The 24,704-nt window shown below is 38.0% G+C and overlaps 1 protein-coding gene across 1 annotated transcript in view; it reads right to left on the minus strand.

Annotated features, from left to right (window-relative positions):
- CUL3 (cullin 3) overlaps window positions 1-24,704 on the minus strand; it is a 55,617-nt gene that overhangs the window by 18,303 nt on the left and 12,610 nt on the right. Inside the window, exons 2-7 of the mRNA XM_063408115.1 lie at window positions 20,377-20,574; window positions 12,014-12,127; window positions 5,153-5,313; window positions 3,756-3,870; window positions 2,283-2,511; window positions 503-648 (exon numbers count right to left, since the gene is read on the minus strand). Of these exons, the coding sequence (XP_063264185.1) occupies window positions 503-648; window positions 2,283-2,511; window positions 3,756-3,870; window positions 5,153-5,313; window positions 12,014-12,127; window positions 20,377-20,574 (963 nt within the window). The remainder of the gene's footprint in view (window positions 1-502; window positions 649-2,282; window positions 2,512-3,755; window positions 3,871-5,152; window positions 5,314-12,013; window positions 12,128-20,376; window positions 20,575-24,704) is intronic.

Consider the following 24,704-nt stretch of genomic DNA (forward strand, 5'->3'; position numbering starts at 1 on the left):
TGTTCTGTTTCTTAGGGAGGCAGAGAATGGAATGAGTAATTTGTTATGACTGATAAACACATTCACCTCTCAGTCACAGCTAAGCTTGCCATGAAATATTGGCATGTGATTTTTGCCTCAACAAACACTGATAGCTAATGTTACAGAAAATTAAACAAAGTGGACACTATAAAGCTATTTGTCAGCAGACATACAACTCACTCTGGAGACACAGTATTTAGGGAAATCCAAGCAGTTCCCAGAAGTTAGATAATTAGGATGAATAAGTTGTTTATTAAAATCAACTACTAAAAGCACAAAAACTTAGTATGTACTTTCCAACCAACTTAAGTAAGACTTCTAAACATGTCCGAAGATTCAGAGAATGTACATTAAAAACATTTATAAATTTAGCTTATTAATAACAACCCCTTTTGAATCATTACTAGGATATACCTTATAAATTGTGTATCTGGTGAACTGCTAATGTGGGAAAGAAAAGGAAGTTAAAGCATTTAACTACCTGAATGTAGTCAACGGGATTCTTTCCTTCTCCCTCTTCAGAAACCAGTGCTTTGCCTTGCTCTCTCAGGTATGAGCTCATGCACTCACACATTGTCTTCAGACCATTTGGCACACGGCTGAACAACTTGTACATGCAAGCAAGGTCTGCAAACAAGAATGAGAGATGATGCAGGACACCTCTGTGTGTTACACTTGTGTAACTCATTCATCTCAGAGCTGAAGCTGACAGCTGAAGTTCAGCCACCTGAGCCACAGAAAGCCTCCTGTAACAGCTCAGGTACCAGATTCTTCTATCTCCTCTTGCTTTTAGCCCCAAAAAGACGCTGACTGCAGCAGCATCAAAATGAAAAGCAAATACTGTGTTCAATTATTCTAGGTTGTCTGCAGCAGGAAACCTGTCATTGCTACCTCCAGGCCAGCAAAAGATCAGGATAGTGAACTTATCAGACCTCCAGCAAGATTATGCTTTCCAAGGGTATTTAAGAAGGTAGCTTCCAAGATTATCATTCCCAAAATCAAGCACTGTAATCAAACATTTTAGTGTTTTTGTGGGGGTTTTGTTTGTTTGTTTGTTGGGTTTTTTTTATAAGTTAAACCAAATAGGACAGCACTAATGAGATGCTTGTTTCTGTATTAAGAGCAAAAACTGGTAAAAAATTTAGAGTTGAATTTATATTTGCCTTAAAGCCAGTCCTACACTTTTGCACTATGTTTCATCCACCTAAAATTATGAGACGTGGCTTAGGCTAAACATTGCTTTCTGAAAGAACAATCCATCCTTGTACCTTTATGAAAAATCACATCTTCACAAAGCAGCATTTCCACTCTATTAGTTAACTGAATCAAACCAAGTTAAAACTATAAAAGTTAAACAAATTCCTGTATTTTATGAGGAATATCCTTCAATATCCTTGCACCCTCAGCCTGAAGGTTATCTAAACTGGGTATTAAAGAAGAAAGTGTCAAGTATAGTATCATCACTTTCTTTTTCAACACAGTAATTTTTTTTACAGCTAGGAAATGTGCTCACTTTGTGCTCTATCACCTAGTAATTGTGAAGCTGCTTTAATGAACAAAGGCCATTAATCTAAGCAGCAAGGCTGTTCCTCATTCTCATGGCTTTCGAGTGAGCACTGATTTCTAAATATAGATATTACAATCCCTCTCTTCATTATGCTGCTTTAGAAACTTAGGTTCCATTTCCATAATAACTTTCATTCAGTCACTCTGTCCCACATTAACCTCTATTAGGGAAAAGCAAATCAAGTCAAGCCCTTCTGTTTCACCCACTTCAGTAAGCTGCTTGTTATCCTTTAGAAACGGCCAACTCCTTTCTGCAACAACGCTCCCTCCCCAAGAATTGGTCCTGAAATACTTCTGTTTAAGTCTTTTACACAAGAACTTTTTAAAGAACTGCCTGTGGGCCAAAAACATGTGATGAATTTTCACAAATACATATTAGAGGAATGGAACTAATAAAATTGCTCATGGTCAACTGGTGACAAAAACCACTACAGTAGATTTGTACTTTTCTTATGAGGTATTTGATTTACCAGAAAACTACCTGTATCTGGTACTAAACAAAAACCAGTTAAGGGTATGGGCTCTGTTTTAAGAGCCATCTAATAGTCACTGAATATTCTCAGATGTTTGTGAAGCAGTCACTACATGTTTTCACAATTACACAGGAACACAAATGTTAAGCTTGATTTACCCCATGTTTAAAAACAAAAAGCAGTATCAGAAGCATTTGTGTCTCACAAATAATGCAGTCTTACCTTCTGTCTTCCCATTTTTCAGCATATGAACTAGCCCAGAGTTCTCCATTTCCACGATAGTTTTCATGTGCTTGGAAATAAGCTCCCTCTCAACAACTTTCACAATTGGTTCTTCTGTTGATTTATCCAGACAATGCATCACCCGCTCTATTTCTTCATTAATTCTAGCTTCTACTTTCTTTATATACACAGAAGCACTGTTTTCAGCTAAAAATTTCTGACTTTCCATCTGTGATTAACACAAATTAATACTTTAGACTTTTTTGTAAAGGGTAAAAAGAAAACATGTCAGATCAGCATTTATAAGCAAGTTCAATCAAACCCAGCATGTCCAAGTGATGCAAGATTAGCGCAACATAAAGATTCTATTATACTACATGTGTTACATAAAAGGGTACATGCAATATAAACAAGGTATTTTTCATACTAAAACAACCCAAGCCAACTCAGTTTCCAGCTACCATCTAGAGTTTTAGCCACAGCTTCTAAGGAAACAAAGAAGGAGAAAGGGAAGGATCAAAAATTCCAAATATCAGTTTATGGTAGTTCTTCTTACTCTCACCAGTAAAAATGCTGAGCACATTATTTCATATCAAACTGTTTTTACTTATACTGGTCAGTAGAGTCTTTGGAGAAAAGATGTCTTATTTTTCAAGCAGAGCTAAGTAATAGAACTTAAATGAAAGTAATTATTTTTCTTAATTTTATATAAGCAACAATGAAAAACAGAATACAGTGACATTCAAATGGCTGTGCAACATATGCTTCTGCTTATCAAGAAGTTTGGAGAGCAGAGCATATGACACTTGATCCTGCATAAGAAATGGGAGGCTCACAAGTTACCTTATCGAGATATTTTTTAATGTGATTTTAAAATTTCTGTCAATTTCCAGCAATAGATGATCACAATTGCACTCAACAAGCACTTTCCTCCAAGTATCTCATAAAAAAAAACCTCTCAGAAAATATTTGCAATGTATTATCTGGTGGCTGATCAACAACTGGAGAGCCACCTAGACATGCTTAGTTCCTTGACCTCGTTTATTTTATTACAAAAAAATAACTCACTAATGTGGAAACTATGAAGGAAACAAAGTTCCCTCAAAGACAGTCTGACGAGTTTCCAAGCCTGAAACAGTTTGAACCTTTCATGCTACTGGCATTTCAGAAAGACTGAGGGGGGAAAAGCAGACGTAGACAAAGTTACATGAAATAATCTTAGGCAGGCACAAGATCAGCATGATGATTACTGCATGTCATTGGATCCCATAGCTCAAAACTACATTCAGATTATGCACATTCTGTAAAATCTGTGTTACTTTTTCCTGCAAAGTTAGTGAATTTTTCTTATTTCATTTAATGGAGATGGACATACTCATCAAAAAAGCACCAAGTATGTAAAGCACCACCAAATCTAACAGTTCCAGAGAGTTATAACAACATTCCAAATATGGTATTAGAATATTGCTGTACCTGAAAAAATTCTGCAGACATCTCCAAAAATGGAGCCTCAAAGTCTTCTTCATAGACTGACCTTCCTTCAAGACCCAGAATCATTAACATCTGGCAAGCATTTCTTATTGCGCCTCTGCCAAAAAGTCAGTTGTTAACAGCTTGAGAAATCTACGTGCTTGTAAGACAGATACACAGCAGAATAACAACTCGTAACACTAATAAGATAATATTAAATTTAATAAAATGTAGTAATAGAAAGTCTATTCTAATCTGTTTGGTACTTAACATTTTCAAGAATACTACACAAGCAAGGTTGTTGGGTTTTGTTCAAAACTGAAGAGCTGAGAATGTTTATTAAGTATTTTAAATGCAATGACAGGGACACACGTCTCAAGTTCTGTTAAGTCATAAAATGATGAAGAACATATATTAATATGTAAGAAATTAACCCAAAATACTGCTTCAAAGAAAACTGCACACATAGGTAAAAACTGAGCAATTGCAACTCCAAAACAACTGCACATGTGGAAGTTCCTATGCAAAGTTTGAGGTTTTTGGATGGCTGGCTGTTTAAAAAAAAACCACATAAAAATCTAAAAAAATGAAAAAAACCCAAGTGAACACAAAAGAAATGCCACCAAAATTCAAATATATCAGCAAGGTAATAAAAACAAAATAACTGCATCTAGAAGAAGATTCCACTTTCTGGCAGTAGGGGACAATACACAGCTGTAAGCTGGGGAGTCTCTTTCTTTTCCTGAATTGCATGTTGGGCAATCTTAGTCACAGAAATGCAGGCAGATTACCAAGAGTTTACATACCCCTACATGCAACAGCTGTTCTGAAACTGGAGAAGCACAAAACCCTTGCAAATCTGCAGTTCCTTCAGCTGCAGTATTTGCAGTGGGTGGTCCTATTAAACTGACCAAAGAAGCTAAGAAACAAAACTTAAGAGATGCAGCTGAACTGTGGAGAAACAAATTGATCAGAACATGAGGAAAAGGAATTGGAATTAAAAGAGGAAACATCATAAACAAAACAATGAAAAGGTGGAAGAAAATTAAACAACCTCTGCGTACAGAGGAAATACAAGTTAGGAAGAGGCAGAAAGTTGCCAAAACTCTGCTTTGGCAGATGCTCTGGCACAGTGTGATAATTGAGACATTTGATGAACATTTTAATAAAAAAAAATAATATAAATACTAAAAAATATATTAACAAGCTTCCCTGTTTTTTCCCCATTATGCTAAAATATAATACACAAAGAAATATGTTACTCCAGAATATGAAGAAACTTTAATTGTGATCACAAATGTTGTCTTAAATAATGAATTATTTGTGTATGTTCTTGAGTCACTCTTTAAATACTGACAGCTATTATTCACAAGAGAAGACTTCACTTACAAACATCTTACCTGTCTACAACTTCTCCTTTCCTCTCTCTTGCAATCATATCCAGCAGAGTTTGCCTCAGGTGATCCCTGATGCAGCCATAACGTACGACTTGATCTCGAAAAATGATCAGGCCCAAGTTGTAGACATTCTCCACGTTGTTTTGTTGCACGTACACTCGGTCCTACAACAAGGGCATAAACAGCAATAAAACTGTGAATTCACTGCATTGATGCTATTCAAAATACAAGATATCGATTACGTCTGTGCCGTGGAAATATGACCAAATGTATAGTTTCTCTTAAGAAATTATGTACACCCTTCAAAATTCAAAATCAGTCCCATTTTCTAAAACTTCATTTACACTGGAAGTTCTATTTGGCTTAGGAGCATAAGCACAGCATTTATGACTAAAGCAGAATAGATCTACAGCCTTCCCACTTTTTAGTCTGGGTGCAGAGGAGTCTCCAACTACTGACTAAATCCACAGCACCATTTGCAAGAGGTTCTACTTACCTACTCAAGCCTCCATCTTTTTCTGATCTTTAAGAAAAATGATTTAATTCGCCCCTCCCCTCAATGCATCTTCCTACCACTCCTTTTAGGCAAAAAATATTCAATATTCAGTGAAATTTCCTGAAATAGCATCATTAAATAAAGAGCAGCAAATATAGAGCCAAAACAAGAAGAGTTACAATCAAAACCTTTATGGATTAGTACTGCAAAATTGTACATTAGACTTCTGTAAACATCCTTCCCTCCACCCTCCCCAAATTCACTTTCATTCAACTTGAGCAATATTTCAAAACCTTGTTATGTTTCATTATAATCTCACCCACACATCATCTGCCCCTAAACAAAACAAGCGGGAGAGAAAACATTTTTTACACTTCCATGTATGTTTAAATTCTATCTCCCTATATAATCACTGTCTATGGGATGGATCAAGCTCCTCAACTACCTATTTTTTACCCATCTACCTTTAAAAGCCAACGCTGATCCTCAGATCAGCATTTAAAGACTGCATAGCACAAAATCCATCATACAGAATTGACTGAGTGCTAAGTAGACCCTGAGTCTCTTACTGCTACCCAAAGGAATGCTCCAAGAATTTGTCACTGCTTTCCTATTCCTCTCTCCCAACTTAACTCTGAAAAAAAGAAAGGCTATTAATGAAGTCACTAGTGAACAGAAAATGCATGTATTTGATTAATAGACACTACTGGGTCTCACCACTTAAAATAGTATTAAGAATAGAAAATCTGTTTTTACAACTCCTTTCTGAGATGAGCAATCATTATTTTTGGTAATTTCTGTCAGGACATAAGCCATTCCTCTAATATCACAGTTTGGGCAATTACTAAAAATACTGCTTTGCTACCATTTAAGCATCAGGACAATGACATTAGAAAAAGCTACGAGTTTTGTACCCACTCACAAATCTGGCTGGGATGAGGTTTTCTAAGAATGCATACAGCTATAACAAAACAATAATACTAAAAAATAATCAAATTCTATGAAGGAAGATGGTCAATTTATGAAATTGAGTCTAAAGATTAGCTTCTCCACTGGTTCTATTACTACCTTAAGTGCTTTATCACACACAGAATTAAAGAGTAAAGCTACTCAAACACTTGGAAAATTAAACCATTAAAAGAACAAATGTTATACTTTAGACTGTGGAAAAAATATTCCAAAATTGCAAGTTTACATAATTCTGCAATTTCAAATAACAAGAAGGAACAGACAGCCCACCATTTAGCACCTGTATTTGCATGGCAAAATTATTCCTGTACTAATTATATGCCAGATTGCCACTTGTTGACCAGAGGAAAGCAAAACACTGGGTTCTGCAATTAATGTGTGATTTCCTACTCTCTGCCTTCAGACAGGCAGCCCCTAATTTAAAAGAAAAAACAAGGTGAGACCATGTCAGCTATGCCTGCTCTGTGGCTCCTGAAGCAAGGTCAGCTGTCTCAGAGCACAGTATTTGCTAACTGCTCTCATGAAGTCACTTCAGTGACATGGTGGGCTAGGTCTTTGGAATAGGTTACTTTGGTTTTTCTGGGTTTTTTTAGAAACAGGGTTGTTTATTTCACTTCCTTATTTACACACTTGCATCAAAAACAGAAGTAAATGTGATTCTCAAGTAAGAGAAGCTTAAAATAGATTTTCTAACAGATGAAAGAGCAAAATAAAATGTAGTGTGTAATACTACATAACTTGAAGAGGAAATAGTATAATTATTATTAAAAAAATATTCAGGCCTCTAAAGCACAGGCAGCAGGGTATCTAAAAGGATTAAAGCCATGGCCATGACTCATCTGCATAGCTTCTGTTGTGGCAGTGCTGAACACTGCCATTGTGAAAGAGGAACTCCTCTCAGTTTATCAGCAGCCTCTGTAGTAAGCCAGAGCTCTCTACAATACCCAAACCAGAGCAGCAACATTAACATTTCTGATCCTGCTGACTCGCTCACCCTTGGTAACAGATCACATTTGCTGGAAGCTCTCCCAGTCTAAAAAAGAAAATCACAGAGACCCCATCTGGGAACGGGTTTGACTGACGAGGCTGCACACTAGTGCACAGAAACCACTTCCCACGGGGAGAAGCAGCGTGTGCTTAAAGGTAAGAGTAACTTTCGGGAGACAAGGATGGAGTTTCAGACAGCAATTATTCATGAATCACAATCCTGCTTACACTGCAGAATAATTCTGAACTGAAGTCATCTACTGTAAGGTACCAGTAGCCACATTTTACCCATCTCTGCATGGATGCACTAGCCCTCAAACACCCTTGTGTATACAGTTAAGTGTCTTTGATCCTAGTTCTGGAAATAAAAACAACACTTCTCCCTGTTATCTTGTGTGTAAGCCATGGACAATGGGAGTCATTTGTCAAAACTCATGTATCCAACCTGTCAGTGCTGGCCTAAAAAAAGACACCAGCTTTGTGCACAGCACAGATGAGAAGGGAATGCTCTGCCCTCTGAATCCACAGCTGCATTTGCAGGAGCAATTGTTCATTCCTGACAGTGTAACTGGCACTACCCACAGGCCTGTAATGCAGCCAGGGGTGTGACTGCTGCACTCGCATACCTGAAATTGCTTTAAATTAGCAAGCACAAGTAGTAAAGACAAGACACCACAGAATCCAGATTAACCCAGTTTCCATTCGAAGGTCTAAGAATACAGACACTCACACTGCTTGAAGAAAAGCCCAAACAACTCCACCTCCACTGCCCCCATTCCATAGACCAGCTGAATAAAGCCCACTGCAGGAATGCTCACCTGCACTGCCACAAGAGGCTGAATCTCAGATGTGCCCAAATGTACTTCACTACTTCAACCTGTCTCAGTACTTGACTCAGCAAAGATGCTGCTGAGCACATGACTTTACTGCTTCAGTGCCTCACCGCGTGTCACTGACAGTGCCAAAATTTACAGAGTGTATTACATCTACTCTGGCACCAATTACTGCAGCCTAAACATGTGGAAAGGAAGAGAGCTCCTGCTATATCCTACAAAATCCAGTGGAACTATGTAAACTTGAAATTCAGTCAGGGAACCTGGACTGCCTGAAAATAATCAACACAAATTTTGCACAGTAAGTGCAAAAGGTTGCAAAAACTCATACTACACCTGCAATAAAAATAAAAGCAACAGATTTTTACCAGAGAGTAATCACAAGAGACAAGGTAATACACATTTTTAAATACATAGCTATAAGTTAAACTTGAGAGTGTCCTGTGGAGGATGTCCTGCATGAACAATGAAATCCTGCCATAACCTCAAACAGCAAGTGTTCTAGTCATTAAGCAACATAATGCACAAACCCCACTGTTCAAAACACATGCCTTTCTAAAAAAGATTTATTTGTATTGATTTTTATTTTAAGAATGGTAAAATTAAAAAGAGAAAAGAAATGAAGGTGGTTTGAAAAGGTGTTTGTTTTGAGTTAAATCATACAGCAGTAAAGGGTGAAATAAAGCTGGAAAATACACATGGTGTTAAAACAGATACAATTTAGTTTAAGACAATAAGATGTAAAATCACTAGACTGAATCAGGAATTCGGGAGATTAAGACCAGAACTCAAGAGGGTAGTAAATATTTTACTTTCACTGATGTCACACTGTGGCCTGTTGGGCAATAGGTACATTTCCTGAAACTGATGTGTAATTGAGATGGCCTACAAAACAAGAGAAGGATTGGGTCACGCTTACTTATGAACATATGATAATTGCAGATACTTCTCCTGGTACAACACAAGCATATTAATTTACAATGCCCGGTGACTCAGGTTATACAGTGTTTGGAGCTTTTTAAAGATTATTTTCAATGTCAGTTACATTAGATTTTTTTGAATAAAAATGTATAAATTATTTCTGACATAAGCGTATCAATATAAACATACATGTCATTCAGACTCAACATCAGAAAGTAAGGACAAATCATTTCTTATTTTAAAATATTCTTTGAAATGGTTTCTTTGAAAAGCAGTCAGGTCTGATCTTCCACAAGTACTTTATAATTCTGTGGTATAGGCAGCTTTTCCAAATTTATTGAATGAACACATAACTCAAGACTGGAAGTTTTTTACTCTTAGTCTTTTGTGAATGAAGAAAATGATGTCTGACTCAAGAGGACATCCCAGTGACAAAGGTGAAACTGCAAATCTTTCGAAGTAGTCCTGTTTTAAATCATTGCTTATTCTCTAATTTGTAATCAAAACATGTATTATTGACAATTTTTCATGTCCCTCCAAGTCAAAGGAGGGAGCCTGCCCATTATATTAGGTCTTCACGCTAGATAGTTCTACCTCATAAACATTAAAATTCTAACTATAAACCTCATATTAGACTACAGAGGTTTAACAAACATCAGTGCCCCTAAATTTATATAAGCATTTTGAAATAAAATTTTGTTCTTTTTACTATTATAAATATATTTTATTGTGGATAATTTTTTTTCTGTTTCTGTGGTACAAGGGAAAAAATATCTGTGGGAGTCAATTAGTCAAGCACAGGGCTCAACTGAACACCCACCTGAAATAATTAGGAACTGTCAAACAGTACACAGAAGGCTACATAGCCCAGAGGTACTCAAGCTTATTTATTATTCTGTTCTGAATCGAAAAGACAGCCAATGAAGTTCAATTTACACTTAAAGGAATGTTGCAGGTACCCTTCTCCTGGAGTCCTGGAGGAAAAGAGAAGGCTGGCTGGATGAACAGCACTCTCAAGCTTCAAAAGAACGTCAAGGCATTGCTCTTCTTAGTGCAAAAAATACTCAGGAAACAGCTCTCCTGTTCCCCCAGGAGTGGTAACTGAAGCAGGCAACTCTTCCTCAAACAGCAAAGGTTTTGGCCTTTAATATACTGGTCAAACCACTGAAACAAGGAAAGCTTATAAGCCAGTTTACTGTGCCACTGTTTGAAAGATCAGAAATTTATTGATTTTAAGAGCAACAGATTGCATTATCCATTATTTTGGATCATCCAGCATCTCCTGTGCTGAAACAATATACAATATTTGGTCAAATCACAATAGCTGCTCCCCTAGAAAGCTCTGGAGTCCATCTTCTAACCTTTCTGAAAATTCACCACTACCTTTGATCGATTAATCTGATCATTAACTATTCTTGAATATGCCTAGATGCAGCTAGCAGCAATTGATTTGTATTTGTCCTTCACAAACAGATCAGGGAGTCCAGGATCTCTCACAGCAAAGACAGTACAGCCTCAAAACAATCCGTCCATCTTCCTTTTGCCACAATAAGATACACAAATCATTCAGTGTCACTGATGCCATCTTTATCAGCACTCTATTTTTGATATGTGGTCATTTCTCTACTGAAATAAACCAACTCCTCCCAATGAAGGTCAGTAAATCCATTAAAAAGAGCTGTTTGTGATTCAGTAATTATTCCAAATTCTTTAACTTGCAGGAGCTTATTGACCAAAGAGGACTTCACAGCTAATACAAATGCAGTCAATGTCACAGCACGAGATCTTTAACAGCTACAAGACAAGATCTTAACTGCTGTTGTTTAACAAACAGAGTACAGTTCCAGTTAATCTGTTTTTTGGACCAATAAAGTCCATTATTGTCTGTCCTTCACTGTCAAGTACTCCATCAGTAATTACATTTAAGATACTTTGGAAGGGAAAAATTTTACACAAAAAATACTGCATCTCAACACTTTCTTTTGAAGTCAAAACCTTTGTCTAGAAGCTAAGCAAAAATACTCTCCTGCATTGTAGAACATCCCCAATATTATGGGAAATTTAATACTTACCAACTACTTAAAGCGTAACACAATCCAGATACAAAAATGTCAGGCCCTCTCTCTTAAAAAAAGTCTTTTCCATTGGCTATGTGTAAGAAATGGCAAGCATGCAACCAAAAATCACATTTTATGTACACTGTTTAATCTTCTACACAAGTTCTTCCTGAACAGTAAAGGATCCAACTACAATTTAACATTCAAGGGCACACCCTGTACCTAAGCAAAGTTATCCTCTTTAAATCCTAAAGCTTAAAGAACAACTACACTGCAAGTTTCAAGAAGCTCTATCCCATAGTGCTTTCCACAGTAAGAAAACACCACTAGCTAAACATCTAAAATCTGTCACAATGGGTCTGACTAGCTTGTTTTTTAAGAACTGCGAAGTTCAGCTATTTTTAGATCAATTTTTCAAGTGATAATGAGATACCCTAAAACATGAATCCAATTACAATTTGTCAAACACCTGTAGCAGTCGTGCATGCACACAGAAAATTCAAAACAAGGGACAGAGAGCAGTCTTTGGAAAAAGACTGGTATGCATGAGACAAGGACAATTTACTACACTGTTAAATGCATGAAATAGCAAAATACCCACCATATACATCAGAATGTCCCTAATCATCACCATTGCTGTTTGATGATCATTCCACGCTTGGTTTAGTGTTTGTAGAAAGTTGTTATTCAAGGAGTTTAACACATCATCTCGCACCTGAAGTGAAAAAAAAAATTATATATTGACATAAATTCAAGTCAGTTTCTCCCGCAGCATTTAAATCTTAAACTTAGCTGACTATCCCTACCCCATATCTCCCTTCTGTGGAAAAATAAGTAAGAAGAATTATGCTAGAAACAAGAGAAACAAAATAAACACGGGTTTTAAATTTCAAAGGAATTCCTGAAATTTCAAATGTTAAAAATAGTCTTTGACAACTCCTCCAAGCTTTCATTTCCTGTTATAGTGTTTCAATTGCTGGTAATTTTACTATCACAAGTAATTTCAAAACATTGGGTAGTAGCAGCAAATGCTACAAACAGGAACAAGTACAGGTGGAAAATTGGCCATGATGACATTTAGAGAGACAAGCTGAGATAGCATAAAGATATAGCAAACAACAGCTCTGAAAGGAACCAACTGCTTGGTAACAATCAGACTCTTACATTAATACCGACAACCAGACTTCACAGAAACAAGAAAGTCATCTTTGTTTTTGTGCATGTATTTGAAAGTTAATCTTTCTCATCAACTTCTGGTTTTATGCCTCTTTGTCACTACTCTTCCTACTAATAAAAAAAAAAATCCAGTTTAATATTTTAATTTTTCCAGTATTTTTCCAGTAAATCCAGATTTATACTGCAGTGCTTAAACTTGAAACTAATGTCAAAGAGAAGCCTGTGGGAACATAAAATAATTGTTCCAGAGTTCATAAAATGTGGGAATTGACTTTTGACATAACATGCAAAATATATTCTGCCCTGTGTTGTAACCAAACAATGTTCACATTTATTGATTTGCACTGATACCTGGCTGACAGTGTAAATTTCAGTACAGAGCCTCAAACAGGGAAATGTGGCCAGGCAGCCACAAGCTGCACCAATGTCTCATGCACCACCTGCCAGGCTTCATTCCAGTTTTGTGGAGTTATTAGGCCAAAGCAGGGTAACAGAATTCTGTCTGCCACACTACTATACACACTCACAAACTCAGATGAGCAAACCAGACACTCAGCGTGGCACATCATGCCACACAATGGTCTCAGGGAGGAGAGGGATGGAGGAGAAAAGGAGGGGAATGAAGGAACAGGAGGAGCAAGAGGAGAGGGAGGAAGGAGCAGAAAGAGGGAGGGAGGAAGGGAGGAGAGGGGAAAGATGAAGGAGGGGAAACTCATTCCAGTAACATTCACCTTGTTACTGCATCTAGGCAATATAGGTATGCATAGGTTGTTCAAAGCTTTCTTACATCTTCAAACACCCACCCTGCCCTCCTGAGCAAGGCCTCTCCTCCTTGCTTTAGGAAAATATAATATGCAGTTATAAGCATTGCTCAGCTGCATCATTCCTTCTGATCATGACCATCATTTACTCTTTGGTCTCCCAAATGTGTTGTCACCCAGTCCAGGTAGTTTTTAGCCAAAATATAAATATGCATTAAAAACTTCAGCAGACATACTTGTGAAGAATATGCAGAATCTCCCAGAACAAGAGAAACAAACTTGACATGGTTGCTTTCACTTCTTTGGTCAGTATGGAAAACCATTATAAACATTATTTGGTAGCTCGTCCACACTGATAAAATTTACCAAAGCATGATTAGATTATAAGCACAAATAACCAAGGGTAGTTATTGATCAGTTTTATGATACCCTTTACTTTAACATCACAGAGGCAGAGTACCCTTTTAATTGCACACATCCCACATCCATCACACTCCTCGTGCTGGGCCAGCCAGTGCCAAGTCACACAGAAGGGAGTGGATACTTGCACCAGGTAGCAGTGACAACTTGCTTCCAAGCAGACACTGGCACTGCAACAGTGGCACCTGTGCTCCATATGGTGTATCACGTCGATTTCTGGAAATGGGCTTGAAACTCAGGAATGGGTGCTGTACAATGGAACTACCTTCAGAGTTTCCCTGTGAATCCACCCAATGATATTCTTGGTTTATTTGAAACTGCAGAGAGGTTTGGAAAGACATTCTTTCAGCTGCTACAAAAGACAACCAAACTATTGCCAAACAAATTATCACTTACAGCAACTTTATAGTTAACAAGTGTTCAACACACTCCTTGTGTGGGCCATTAGTTCAGCAATACTGCAGGGAAACCTCTATAATGCACAGAACACCTTAGCCATGCAAAGGTGCAGAGTCACACCACTTTGGTAGAATATATGACCTGAAATAGAGGTGCATTCTCACACTGTCAAACAAAGAAGGGACACAGCTGCTACTCTGCCAAAGCCTTAGAAAATTTCAAACCTCAAAGATTTTTATCAGCAGAATGTTACTATCAATTAGCTGAGCTTGTGGTAATTTCTGTGACAATATTTGCAGTTATGAAGTAAATTCATGGCAGGGAAAGCCAGCTTAAATAGGACTGTCCATATACAGACAAACTTGAAAATAAATTTGCAACTTCCTAATGTATGTAAGGTCTTCTTATAGTTACAAGGATGAAATTTTGTGTATAACTTCAGGCCCAGCTGTATTTTCTACTGGATACAGGTCTTCAGGAAATACAGAACCCTCCCCCCAATAGGAGTAGTTTGTTGGCATAAGCTTTCAATACCTTTAAAGTTCTCTTGATTAAGTGTACACAAAGAAGACTTATGGCCTACTATTTCTATCTTACAGTGCCTGGCCTGATGCAGCAGCACAAATAGTTCACTTATGTAATTTCCACTACTATAAGGACAGCCAGAACCTCCTGAGGGGACTAGCAGTACAGAACAACACTTTCTGAACCAAGGCCTCAAGCTCTCAGGACTTTTATTACAGAGTTTCTTTTAGAAAAATCCAAGTAGTCTAAAAGATACTATTCTAAAATTTTAGGAGTCCCAAGTAGGTTAATGGATTGACTACCAGAAATGTCTGTTCATCCCTGCAGCTGCTATCCTACTGCTAAAAGGAAAAAACGAACACTGAAAAATGCTGGGGATTCTGAACTGTTATGTACTTTTGAGCAATTCCCTCACATCCTTTTGCCCTCCATATAATAGCAGATTTGCTCAAGATCATCTGAAAACATCATTAAGAAAATATAAAGGCAGATAACACTTCATACATTGTCAGTCAGACTTACAGTACACTCTAATGCTTAGTAGGTAATTTGCCTCCTACACAACTTCTCATGTCATTCCTCCTATTTCATTGATGTTATGGAAATAATTTCAAACTCCCTGACAGAGATTACTCATCTCTCCCTTTTCTATGTAACACTAAGAGCAAATTTCAAAGATTGTAAATGATCCCAGACATCAGTTTCTAAGTCCCAGAGCAGACACACTTCTTTCAGCCTATACCTGCAGCAGCACCCCACAGCATTCCCTCTGCACTGAACACTGCCACCAGAGCAGCTGTGCCCTCCTGACCAAAGGTGTTCTCACATGCCTGTACTGTTATTCTGAAATAGCAGTACTGGACAGACCCCTGAGGGACACCACTTGTCCCTGATGGCCATTGGAACTCTGAGCCATTGACCACAAGCAATAGGTGTGACCACACAACCTATTTCTTATCCATTTAACTCCACTCATTGAATCCATCTCTTTCCAATTTAGACAGAAGAAGGCTATGGGGGACCATGCCAAAACCTTTGCAGATGTCCAGAGAAATAACATCGGTAGGTCTGCCCTTGTTCACTGATGTGGTCACTCCTTCACAGAAGGCCACTGGGTTGGCCAGGCAAGACTTGCCTTTGGTAAAACTGCTGGCTGTCCCAAGTCACCTCCCTGTCATCCATGTACCTCAGCATAGCTCCTAGGAGGATCTGTTCTATGATCCTCCCTGACACAGAGCTGAGGCTGACAGCTTGTAGTTCCCAGGCTCCTCCTTTCTACACTTCTGAAAGATGGGTATGATGTTTTCCTTTTCCACTCACTTGGAACTTCTGATTGCCATGACTTCTCAAATATCATGGAGAGTGGCTTGTCAACTACATCAGCCAATTCCCCTCAGGACTCTGGGATACACCCCATTGGGCCCCACTGACTTATGCATAAAAGGAACATTGAAAATATTATCCTGTAACTTTTAAACTTCAACATTTTTTTACTGTAACACAAATGATGTTGTTTATCATCAAATGGTTTAGAGAGCTGTAAACAAAGCTCTCTGTGTTTTAAAAACACTTAACAACATTTGTGTGAAGTAATAACAGACTAGGCTTGAGGAGTGTGAAGGAAGACTGTCCACATCAAGCTACAAGATTGTCAACAGGCAAGAAAGGAAGAAACTGGTGATGAATGGTGCTGCATCCAGCTGGCAGCCAGTCACTAGTGGTGTCCCTCAGGGGTCTGTGCTGGAGGCAATTCTGTTCAATATTTTTATTGATGACATGGATGAGGGTACTGAGTCTTTAATTAGTAAATTTGCAGATGACACTGAGCTGGGAGATGTGTTGGAAGGTAAGAGGGCTCTGCAGGGAGACCTGGAATGGTTGGATGGATGGGCAGAGTCCAATAGGATGAAGTTTAATGAGTCCAAGTGCCCAGTCCTGCATTTTGGCCACAATAACCCCCTGCAGTGCTACAGGCTGGGGATGGTGTGGCTGGACAGTGCCCAGGCAGAAACGGACCTGGGGGTCCTGGTGACAGCAGCTGGACATGAGCCAGCAGTGTGCCCTGGTGGGCAGGGAGGCCAAGGGCACCTGGCCTGGATCAGGAATGGTGTGACCAGCAGGAGCAGGGAGGTCATTCTTTATTCCCCTGTATTGGGCACTGGTCAGGCCACACCTCGAGTGCTGTGTCCAGCTCTGTCCCTCAGTTTAGGAAGGACACTGAGTGCTGTGTCCAGTTCTGTCCCCTCAGTTTAGGAAGGACATTGAGTGCTGTGTCCAGCTCTGGCCCCTCAGTTTAGGAAGGACACTGAGTGCTGTGTCCAGCTGTGTCCCCTCAGTTTAGGAAGGACATTGAGTGCTGTGTCCAGCTCTGTCCCCTCAGTTTAGGAAGGACATTGAGAGCTGTGTCCAGTTCTGTCCCCTCAGTTTAGGAAGGACATTGAGAGGCTTGAGCGTGTCCAGAGGAGGCAACAAGGCTGGTGAGGGGCTTGGAACACAAACCCTGTGAGGAACGACTGAGGGAGCCGGGGTTGTTTAACCTGGAGAAAAGGAGACTCAGAGGTGACTTTATCACTCTCCACAACCTCCTGAAAGGTGGCTGTATCAGGTGGGGTTGGTCTCTTTCTCCAGACAGCAACTGCCAGAATGAGAGGACACAGTCTCAAGCTGCACCAAGGGAAATGGAGGCTGGATGTTGGGAAAAAGCTTTCACAGAAAGAGTGATAAAGTACTGGAATGGCCTGCCCGGGGAGGTGGTGGAGTCACCATCCCTGGATGTGTTTAAAAGAAGACTGAATGTGGCACTTGGTGCCATGGTTTAGTTGAGGTGTTAGGGGTGGGTTGGACCCAATGATCTTGAAGGTCTCTTCCAACCCAGTGATTCTATATTAGTGAAATACCAGATGCACAGGAATTAAATACTTGAATTAAGATGAAAGGTTTCACTACTTTCAAAATTCAACAGTATTTTTAAATAGCTCTACATGTACCATACTTAAATAATTATGTCAATACAAGGTAAAGACAAGTTTTTGCATGTTCCTACCCTGTGGTAAAAACGAGGTATTTCAAGAGAGCTGACTCCTCTCAGTGATGCAGAGTACCTGGCTCACTACAGCCTTTATCCCACAGCCAGAACAGGGCGATTTAGAACTGCAAACCACTGGGGTCTACATGTCTAAAACCAAACAACCTTGATAATAACTTGCTTGCATGCACCTTGCACTGATCATATTTGCACCCATTATTTTATTTACAATTAAGCTGTAAAGACAGTGCACTGTACTGTTTTTTCTTGTTGAGAAGTTAAATACTTATCTCATTAGTGTTTGATTGCTAATTAAAATGCTGAATAAGCACAACTTTCACCTGGCAATTAGATCAGCATAAATCATAAATACTTAACTCTGCCATGCCAAAAATGAAGACTTGTGCTTTCTAAGCTTTAAAACTATTTGTAAAAATGACTGAACATATATATTGCCTTTACCTAGTCTCTTCATCTATTCTTAATTAACCAGCATGACTGGAATATGACAAGAATGCAGCTTTTTCTAAAAAGATAACCTGGTGATATGGGCAACAAATGACAGTTATGGCTCAATAATTATTGCAATTTCAAATTTGGGGTAGGCTTCTCAGCAGTGCTCCCTAAACTCAGTATATTTCTTCAGTAAAATCTATTCATCTTTGAAAATGAATAGATTTTTATAAAAGTTACAAAATTGAATGAACAATATTTCAGTTGGCAAAACTCCCCTCTTCTAAATTCTAGCATCCACCACTAATTGTCATTATAAATAAACAATAAACAATGCACTATTTTTTTCCATACTTCCATCTATATATGCTTCAACATAATGTGTCTAAGCAAGCATTCAAAAGGGACAAGCAGTAGATTTTAGCCTCTGAAGTTTTTGCTACTGTTCAGAAATTTTTGGCATAAGTCAAGTTGTTTTAGTCTTTTCCTTGAATTATTTAATTTACAGGCTGGCATCATCAGAATAATTTAGCCTTTTTAACTCTACAGCAGTTTACTAAAACTCTGTTAACCTTTTTATCTGAAAAAGCTTTGGTCATCTTTTAATGTCACCCACACATAGGGATATAATTTGATTAATCACATTAAAGATCAGAATATTTGGTCACCAGAGAAGATTTTTTTTAAAGTACCAGATACAGGAGTATTAAGTGTCAGAAAGGCACTCCTCTGCACTGCTGTCTGTGCAGTCCTCTCAGCCTCTGCACTGAAAGTACAAACTCACAATCTTCTGCTCTTTTGTCAGCCTGTCACAATCAGCACTTTAGAAAAATTAATTCTGCAAATGCATAGTTTTTAATATGCAAAATAGCTAGGAACTAAGATAAGTCGCAGAATACCTAGGAACAAAGATAAAACACACCCATCAAATTAAACCAGGATAAACTAAAGCCTAGGAATAATAAAAGTTTAGTGTCATGATTATTAAGTGAATAGGCATATACAAGAAAAAGGCAAAAAAAGCCTCAGTCATTTGCCACATTTTATATGAATAGTACAGATTATGAATGCACAGATAATGAAACCAGAAGTTTTTGAGTCACAGATGTGCTACAATTATAGAAAAAACCTGCAAATTATTCATAGAGAATGTCTCCTCTGGTGTAAACAGCAAAAAAGCCCTACATTCAAAGAAGTTTTAGACTATACTTATCTGGACCACACCTTTGAAAATTCAGATTTTAGAAAAGAAATAACACTTCTCTGCCACAGCAGTAACTCCAGTTGGAATGCACAAAAAAAGTCCCCAAGCATCCTGCATTATTTAGCCATAAATCTCCCATTCATTCTCTGTAATTCAGCCAGAAATAATCATCCAAGACATATGATGGTCTCTGATTTTCCTTTTCAGATCTTGTAAAAACAGGACAAAAATCTGATACTCCATCAGAACCCACAGCCAGAATATGGGATCAGATATGGGCTGAAAGTGCACACACACCTCTTTACTGTGGATATTACCACGAGGGCTAAGGCAGGCCATCCCCACAGGCTTAGAATCCTACTGCCATGAAATATCATCTGCCCTAAAAAGTGAGTTTGAACTTTTTCCACTTACATACTTATTAATCAATTCTAAACTTCTCTCAAAGACTAAAGAAGTGGTTCCATGGTTTAACAGGAGACCTGAGGATTCCTCTTCTCAGATGATACATCTTCAGAAAGTTTCTGCGTATCATTTTGACTGACTCACAAGGTTTTTCACAGGCTGACATTGCAGAGTGTGAGCTCCTCAGGACTTTTGCTGTTGCTTAGCTGCTGTTTTTGAACAGTGCTTAGTGCCTCTTTAAAGAGCATGATTCCAGCACAACTGTCTCATTAACTTGTGAATTAGTTCATTAGTCTATAGAAAAGAAGTTCTTACACTGGTATTTATTTGTTCCACAGATGAAAAAACTGACTGGCAGACAACACAAATTTGGCCTAAGAAACTCACAAAATGCCACTAAAAATGACACAAACTTTAAAAAAAAAAATCAGCTCTTAACAGTTATTCTTCCAAAAAAGTTGTTTCCTGTTGAACACTTTCAAGTGCTTCCTATGATCTGCCTTCCACCAGTAACTCACAACAAACAGTACCTGGAACATGAAATCATTTGAGCTTTACTATAAGACATTTCTATTTTAATTCACAAATGGACAAACCTTGTTTATTAGATGCTCAGTGACCACTTCTCTTAGTCCAGTGTAGAGTTTTTCACCATGTTTATGCAACACCATTGTATAAGCATTTCTATACAGCTCCTCAAAACTGAGACCACTATTGTTCTTACGCTGAATCTCTTGGATTGCATTTTTCAGAAGATCCCAAATGCTGTTCACATATTTCTCATCCATAGTCATCTGTAAAAATAAAACATTACATTATTGTTTCGAATAAAAAAAATATAGACAATATGAGGTAATTGCTCTGCCCCATCCTGTTGATTCCATTATCACAAGATTTCTCAAACCTTATTAAAAGAAAAACAGTATTTATGAAACTAGTAGAGATTTCAAGAAATATTTATGAAAACTGTAATTTGCAAAAGTTTTTTTTTTTTTTTTGTTTCAGAACTGCAAATCCCAAGAATCCAACTCCAGAGCCTTTGGAGGTGGACAGGCAAGTAATTGTTGACAAAAGTCTCTTCCCCACTCTTCCTGCACAGGTTAACAGTGACAGATGGTTAACTCTTACTCCATATTAACACATTATTTGGCATCTCATAAATTGTACTGCAACACTGATCTGCTTCACCAGACCCTAAATCAACCTGTACAACAAAAGATAAAAATGTCTGACATAGATTTAGCCAACTTAGTCATCTGCTTAAGCTAACTAGGGTCTAGCTGAGGTACTAACGGCTCAAGAATTACAGACCTACAACACTGTACCTACAATTTAAATAATTATAGGTACCACTAAAAACCCTCCCAAATGCCCAACATTAATACCTGCCTTGAACATATTCCCTTTGCACAAATACAATTAAATACCTTTCTAAAGGACATGTACCAAGCACTAAGCATCTGCTTGATCTGTTATTCAGATGCTGTAAACATCAGTAAATACACAGAAAGAAAGAAAAAAGATTCAGAGAAGGAGAAAAACTCTTACAAGAAATAGCCTCAATACAACAGCAAACTTGTATCTAGTACTTAGTGTGAATCATTTCACACTTGTGCTTTACCAGTGCAAAGGTGCTTCAATATATGATGTTTTATAGATGAAGCAGTATTTGGGATTGCAAGTAAGTATAGCAAAAAAAATGTCAGATTCCAGTATTGCTTAAAACCTATGATTCACACAAGTTTCATCACCCAAATGAAAAAAAAAAAACCAAACACTTTTAAACTGAACCAATTTATAAAGCAATGTTTAAAGTTAAGTTTGGCTTAGTTTTTACAAAATCAGGAATAGATTTAGCATTTTATAGCTAAAGAAAAGGGCTGAAGAGAGAAGGGAAAAAACTGCTATTCTCAGAACTACTATGGGAAGTGAGAATATCTCAGAGTCTATCAATACTGTTAAAGTAGTCTTGAAACAGGAACTGAAAGTATCAAAAGAGTAAAAAATAATGCTATGACATTATAGAGGAAAACCATGACCAGTCCTAATCTACCTCCCCTTCTTCCAACAAAACCCACTAAAGTGCATAGAGGAAAAACTGAAGACTAGATTTGACTGCATTTTGTAATCAAGTGCAATTATTTAGCAGAATTTTTTTATTCCAAGTATATTTTTACATTTATTTTCAAAATATCTTATCAAGTTTTCTAGGCATGATAAATAGTCTTAGCTCACAATAAAGATAAGTCATTTATTGCTTTGGAGGGAATGGGCTGCTGAATAAAATGAAAACAAGACACGCAATCTTCTGTTCTGCTCATCTTTTGGAATTTTGGTTAAGTACAAGGATTTTTGTTATAAAAATCAACCTCATGCTACTTTTCCTGCTCCTCTGATACCAGATCCACTTGACTACTAAATTCTATGAACCCCAAACTTAAGATGTGCCATTATATATGTAAATGCAAAAACAAAATCACAAACATGTTGAAAAATTTTTAGCTCCCTATCTCCTAAATGCGAAGCTCAAAGTAACAGAGGAATGGTGGATGGAATGTCACAGGTCCCCCCACACTTCTTTCTTATTCTGCTATGCACAGCATTGAAAGGTCAGTAATTTTAATTTGCATTTGCTACATTGGTGCTCCTTCAGGGAAGTTATTTTCTACAGCCTTCCTGAACCAGCAATTTTACAATACTGATAATGAAGGCAACCATTTAGATTTGCAGACAGCAATCCAAGTAAAAGCTTTTCAGCTTTCCTTTCAAAAACCCAAGGTTGTGTTTTCAAACAAAGCAGAGGCTCCCCTTGCTAATTAAAAAACTCACAGCCAACACAACCTTTTTATCTCAACTGCAATTTAATTGCACAGTGTACTCTAAGTAAAGGTAAGAGCTGTATAAACCAGACAAATCACTGGGCACCAGGCTGCAGAGGTATTACAGTGCTCCTGTTTCTGGGATGGTCACAGGGAAGGAACATCTCTGTACATTACATACAGAGAAAAAGCAGCACATCTGATAATTCAGATCCATTCAGTAAAAAACACAAAGCAAAATGTTTAATTCTTGTACTTTTAATCCAAATGCTATTTAAAAAAAAAGGAATGACTGCGACATTATGTTCTCCAAAGTCCCTGCATACAAACAAGACCACAGAGCTTTTTGCCACTTAACAATTGACACACCATGAGCTACTCTGAAAGCACAAGAAAGGTCCACAGAAGGTAATTTTAAGGAGTACACATCTTCATGAGATAAATATACAGAAATATCTGAAAAACTACTATGAAATTATCTTAGTACCTTTTAGCATTAAGCATTAAAAACTCTGCTTTTCAATGCACCTTCTTATTCTGCTTCTGACTCAGATTACATCAGTGAGGTTTTATGGGAACAGGTTTGCTCAAGTTCTAGAATATCACATTAGAAGAACACTGTCTTCCAAAAAAGATCTAGCATAGCTAACTTGTTTGCAGCAGTGTTTTCTAACAAAGCAAAGACTCCTAATACTTTAAATAATTCCATTCTATTTGGCAGTAAGTCACTGCAGTAAAGTTTGAGCAAAAATGTATTATTTCCTCCCTGCTGCTGAAAAGTTGTTTAGCATGTGAGCAGAAGAGGTCTTCCTGTATTCTCAAGGGTATGTAAGAACTGCAATGACTGAATCTATTCTTGGATTATTTAACTCATAGGTTCATCTCTTTTCATCCCATTCCTTAAGTTAGGCTTGCAGGCAGATTTAAAGTCCAAACAAATAACCAGTAGTTTGCTGATGCTACTACAACACTGGCATTTTTCAGAATTCTCTACAAAAGCATCTCTGACAACAGAACTGCAATCCTAATCCCCCAGTCTGACCCAACAATGAATATTTATGCAACTCTCTAGATCCTTAGCAACAAACTCTGTGAGTGATCCACTTCCACAAACACAGGATCAGAGCCCAGATATTTTTCTGTGCTCATTCCCAGATTTCTTCTAATGGTTATATTTTAGAGCTGAAATCCACAGTTAGAACACAGTTGCCTTGCTTGTGTCTTCTATTCTTGCAGATTTAAGCAGAACCCAGATTGGTGCTTCTGCTGGTCTTTGGAAAAAAAACCACACAGGTTTGGAAAGGCTTTCAGAAGCGAAATCCCAGCGATTTCAGTAGTGTCTACACCCAGATGCACTAAGATAGTAAGAGGCCAGTGTCCAGCAGAGGAAACGTGTTAATGTACTCATGCTTATCTGAACATTACCTTTCTTGGGGAATGGGAAAGCGACCAAGTCTGTTATTGGCAGCAGAGAGAGCTGTTTATAAGAAGCCGCTGGTTGGAAACCTTCCACACACTGCTGCCCAAATGCTGATGATTCAAAGATGCAACTCGAGCAAAAACATCTGAACTCAGAGTGTAGCACAAGTACATCTTGAGGAAATTAGACTAAAATGTTAGTGTGCATGAAAGTACAATCATTTCACCAAAAAAAGACTGCAAAGGATTCAAAAGGTCCTTTATTCCACAGTGCAGGATCAGATACACTCAAGCCCCTTCCTTTAACAATGTTTGTCTACTCAATATAAATAATCAAGTCAAATAAACAATGACTGTCAGCAATCTATTGCCATTATCACCTGTCAAGCAGGTAACACTGACAACAGTCCTTAAGAAACTTCTCAGTCTCTCCTTCCTAGAAGCTTACAGGCACAACCTCTTCCAAGTAACCTACCAGCATCCAACCAGAAGGAGCAAACAGCTCAATTCTTGTTATTTTCTGATCAACATGTAACTTCATACAAAATGTTATCAGCCCCTTTCTAATCATGTAGTTCAAAGGGAAGTGCAAGATCCCATCCCTAGGGGGAAGGAACAACCCCATGCACCAGTGCCTGCTGGGGCAAACGGCTGGAAAGCAGATTTGGCAGAAAAGAACCCAAGGC

This window comes from Prinia subflava, chromosome 11, assembly GCF_021018805.1.
Source record: "Prinia subflava isolate CZ2003 ecotype Zambia chromosome 11, Cam_Psub_1.2, whole genome shotgun sequence".
NCBI classification, from domain to species: domain Eukaryota; kingdom Metazoa; phylum Chordata; class Aves; order Passeriformes; family Cisticolidae; genus Prinia; species Prinia subflava.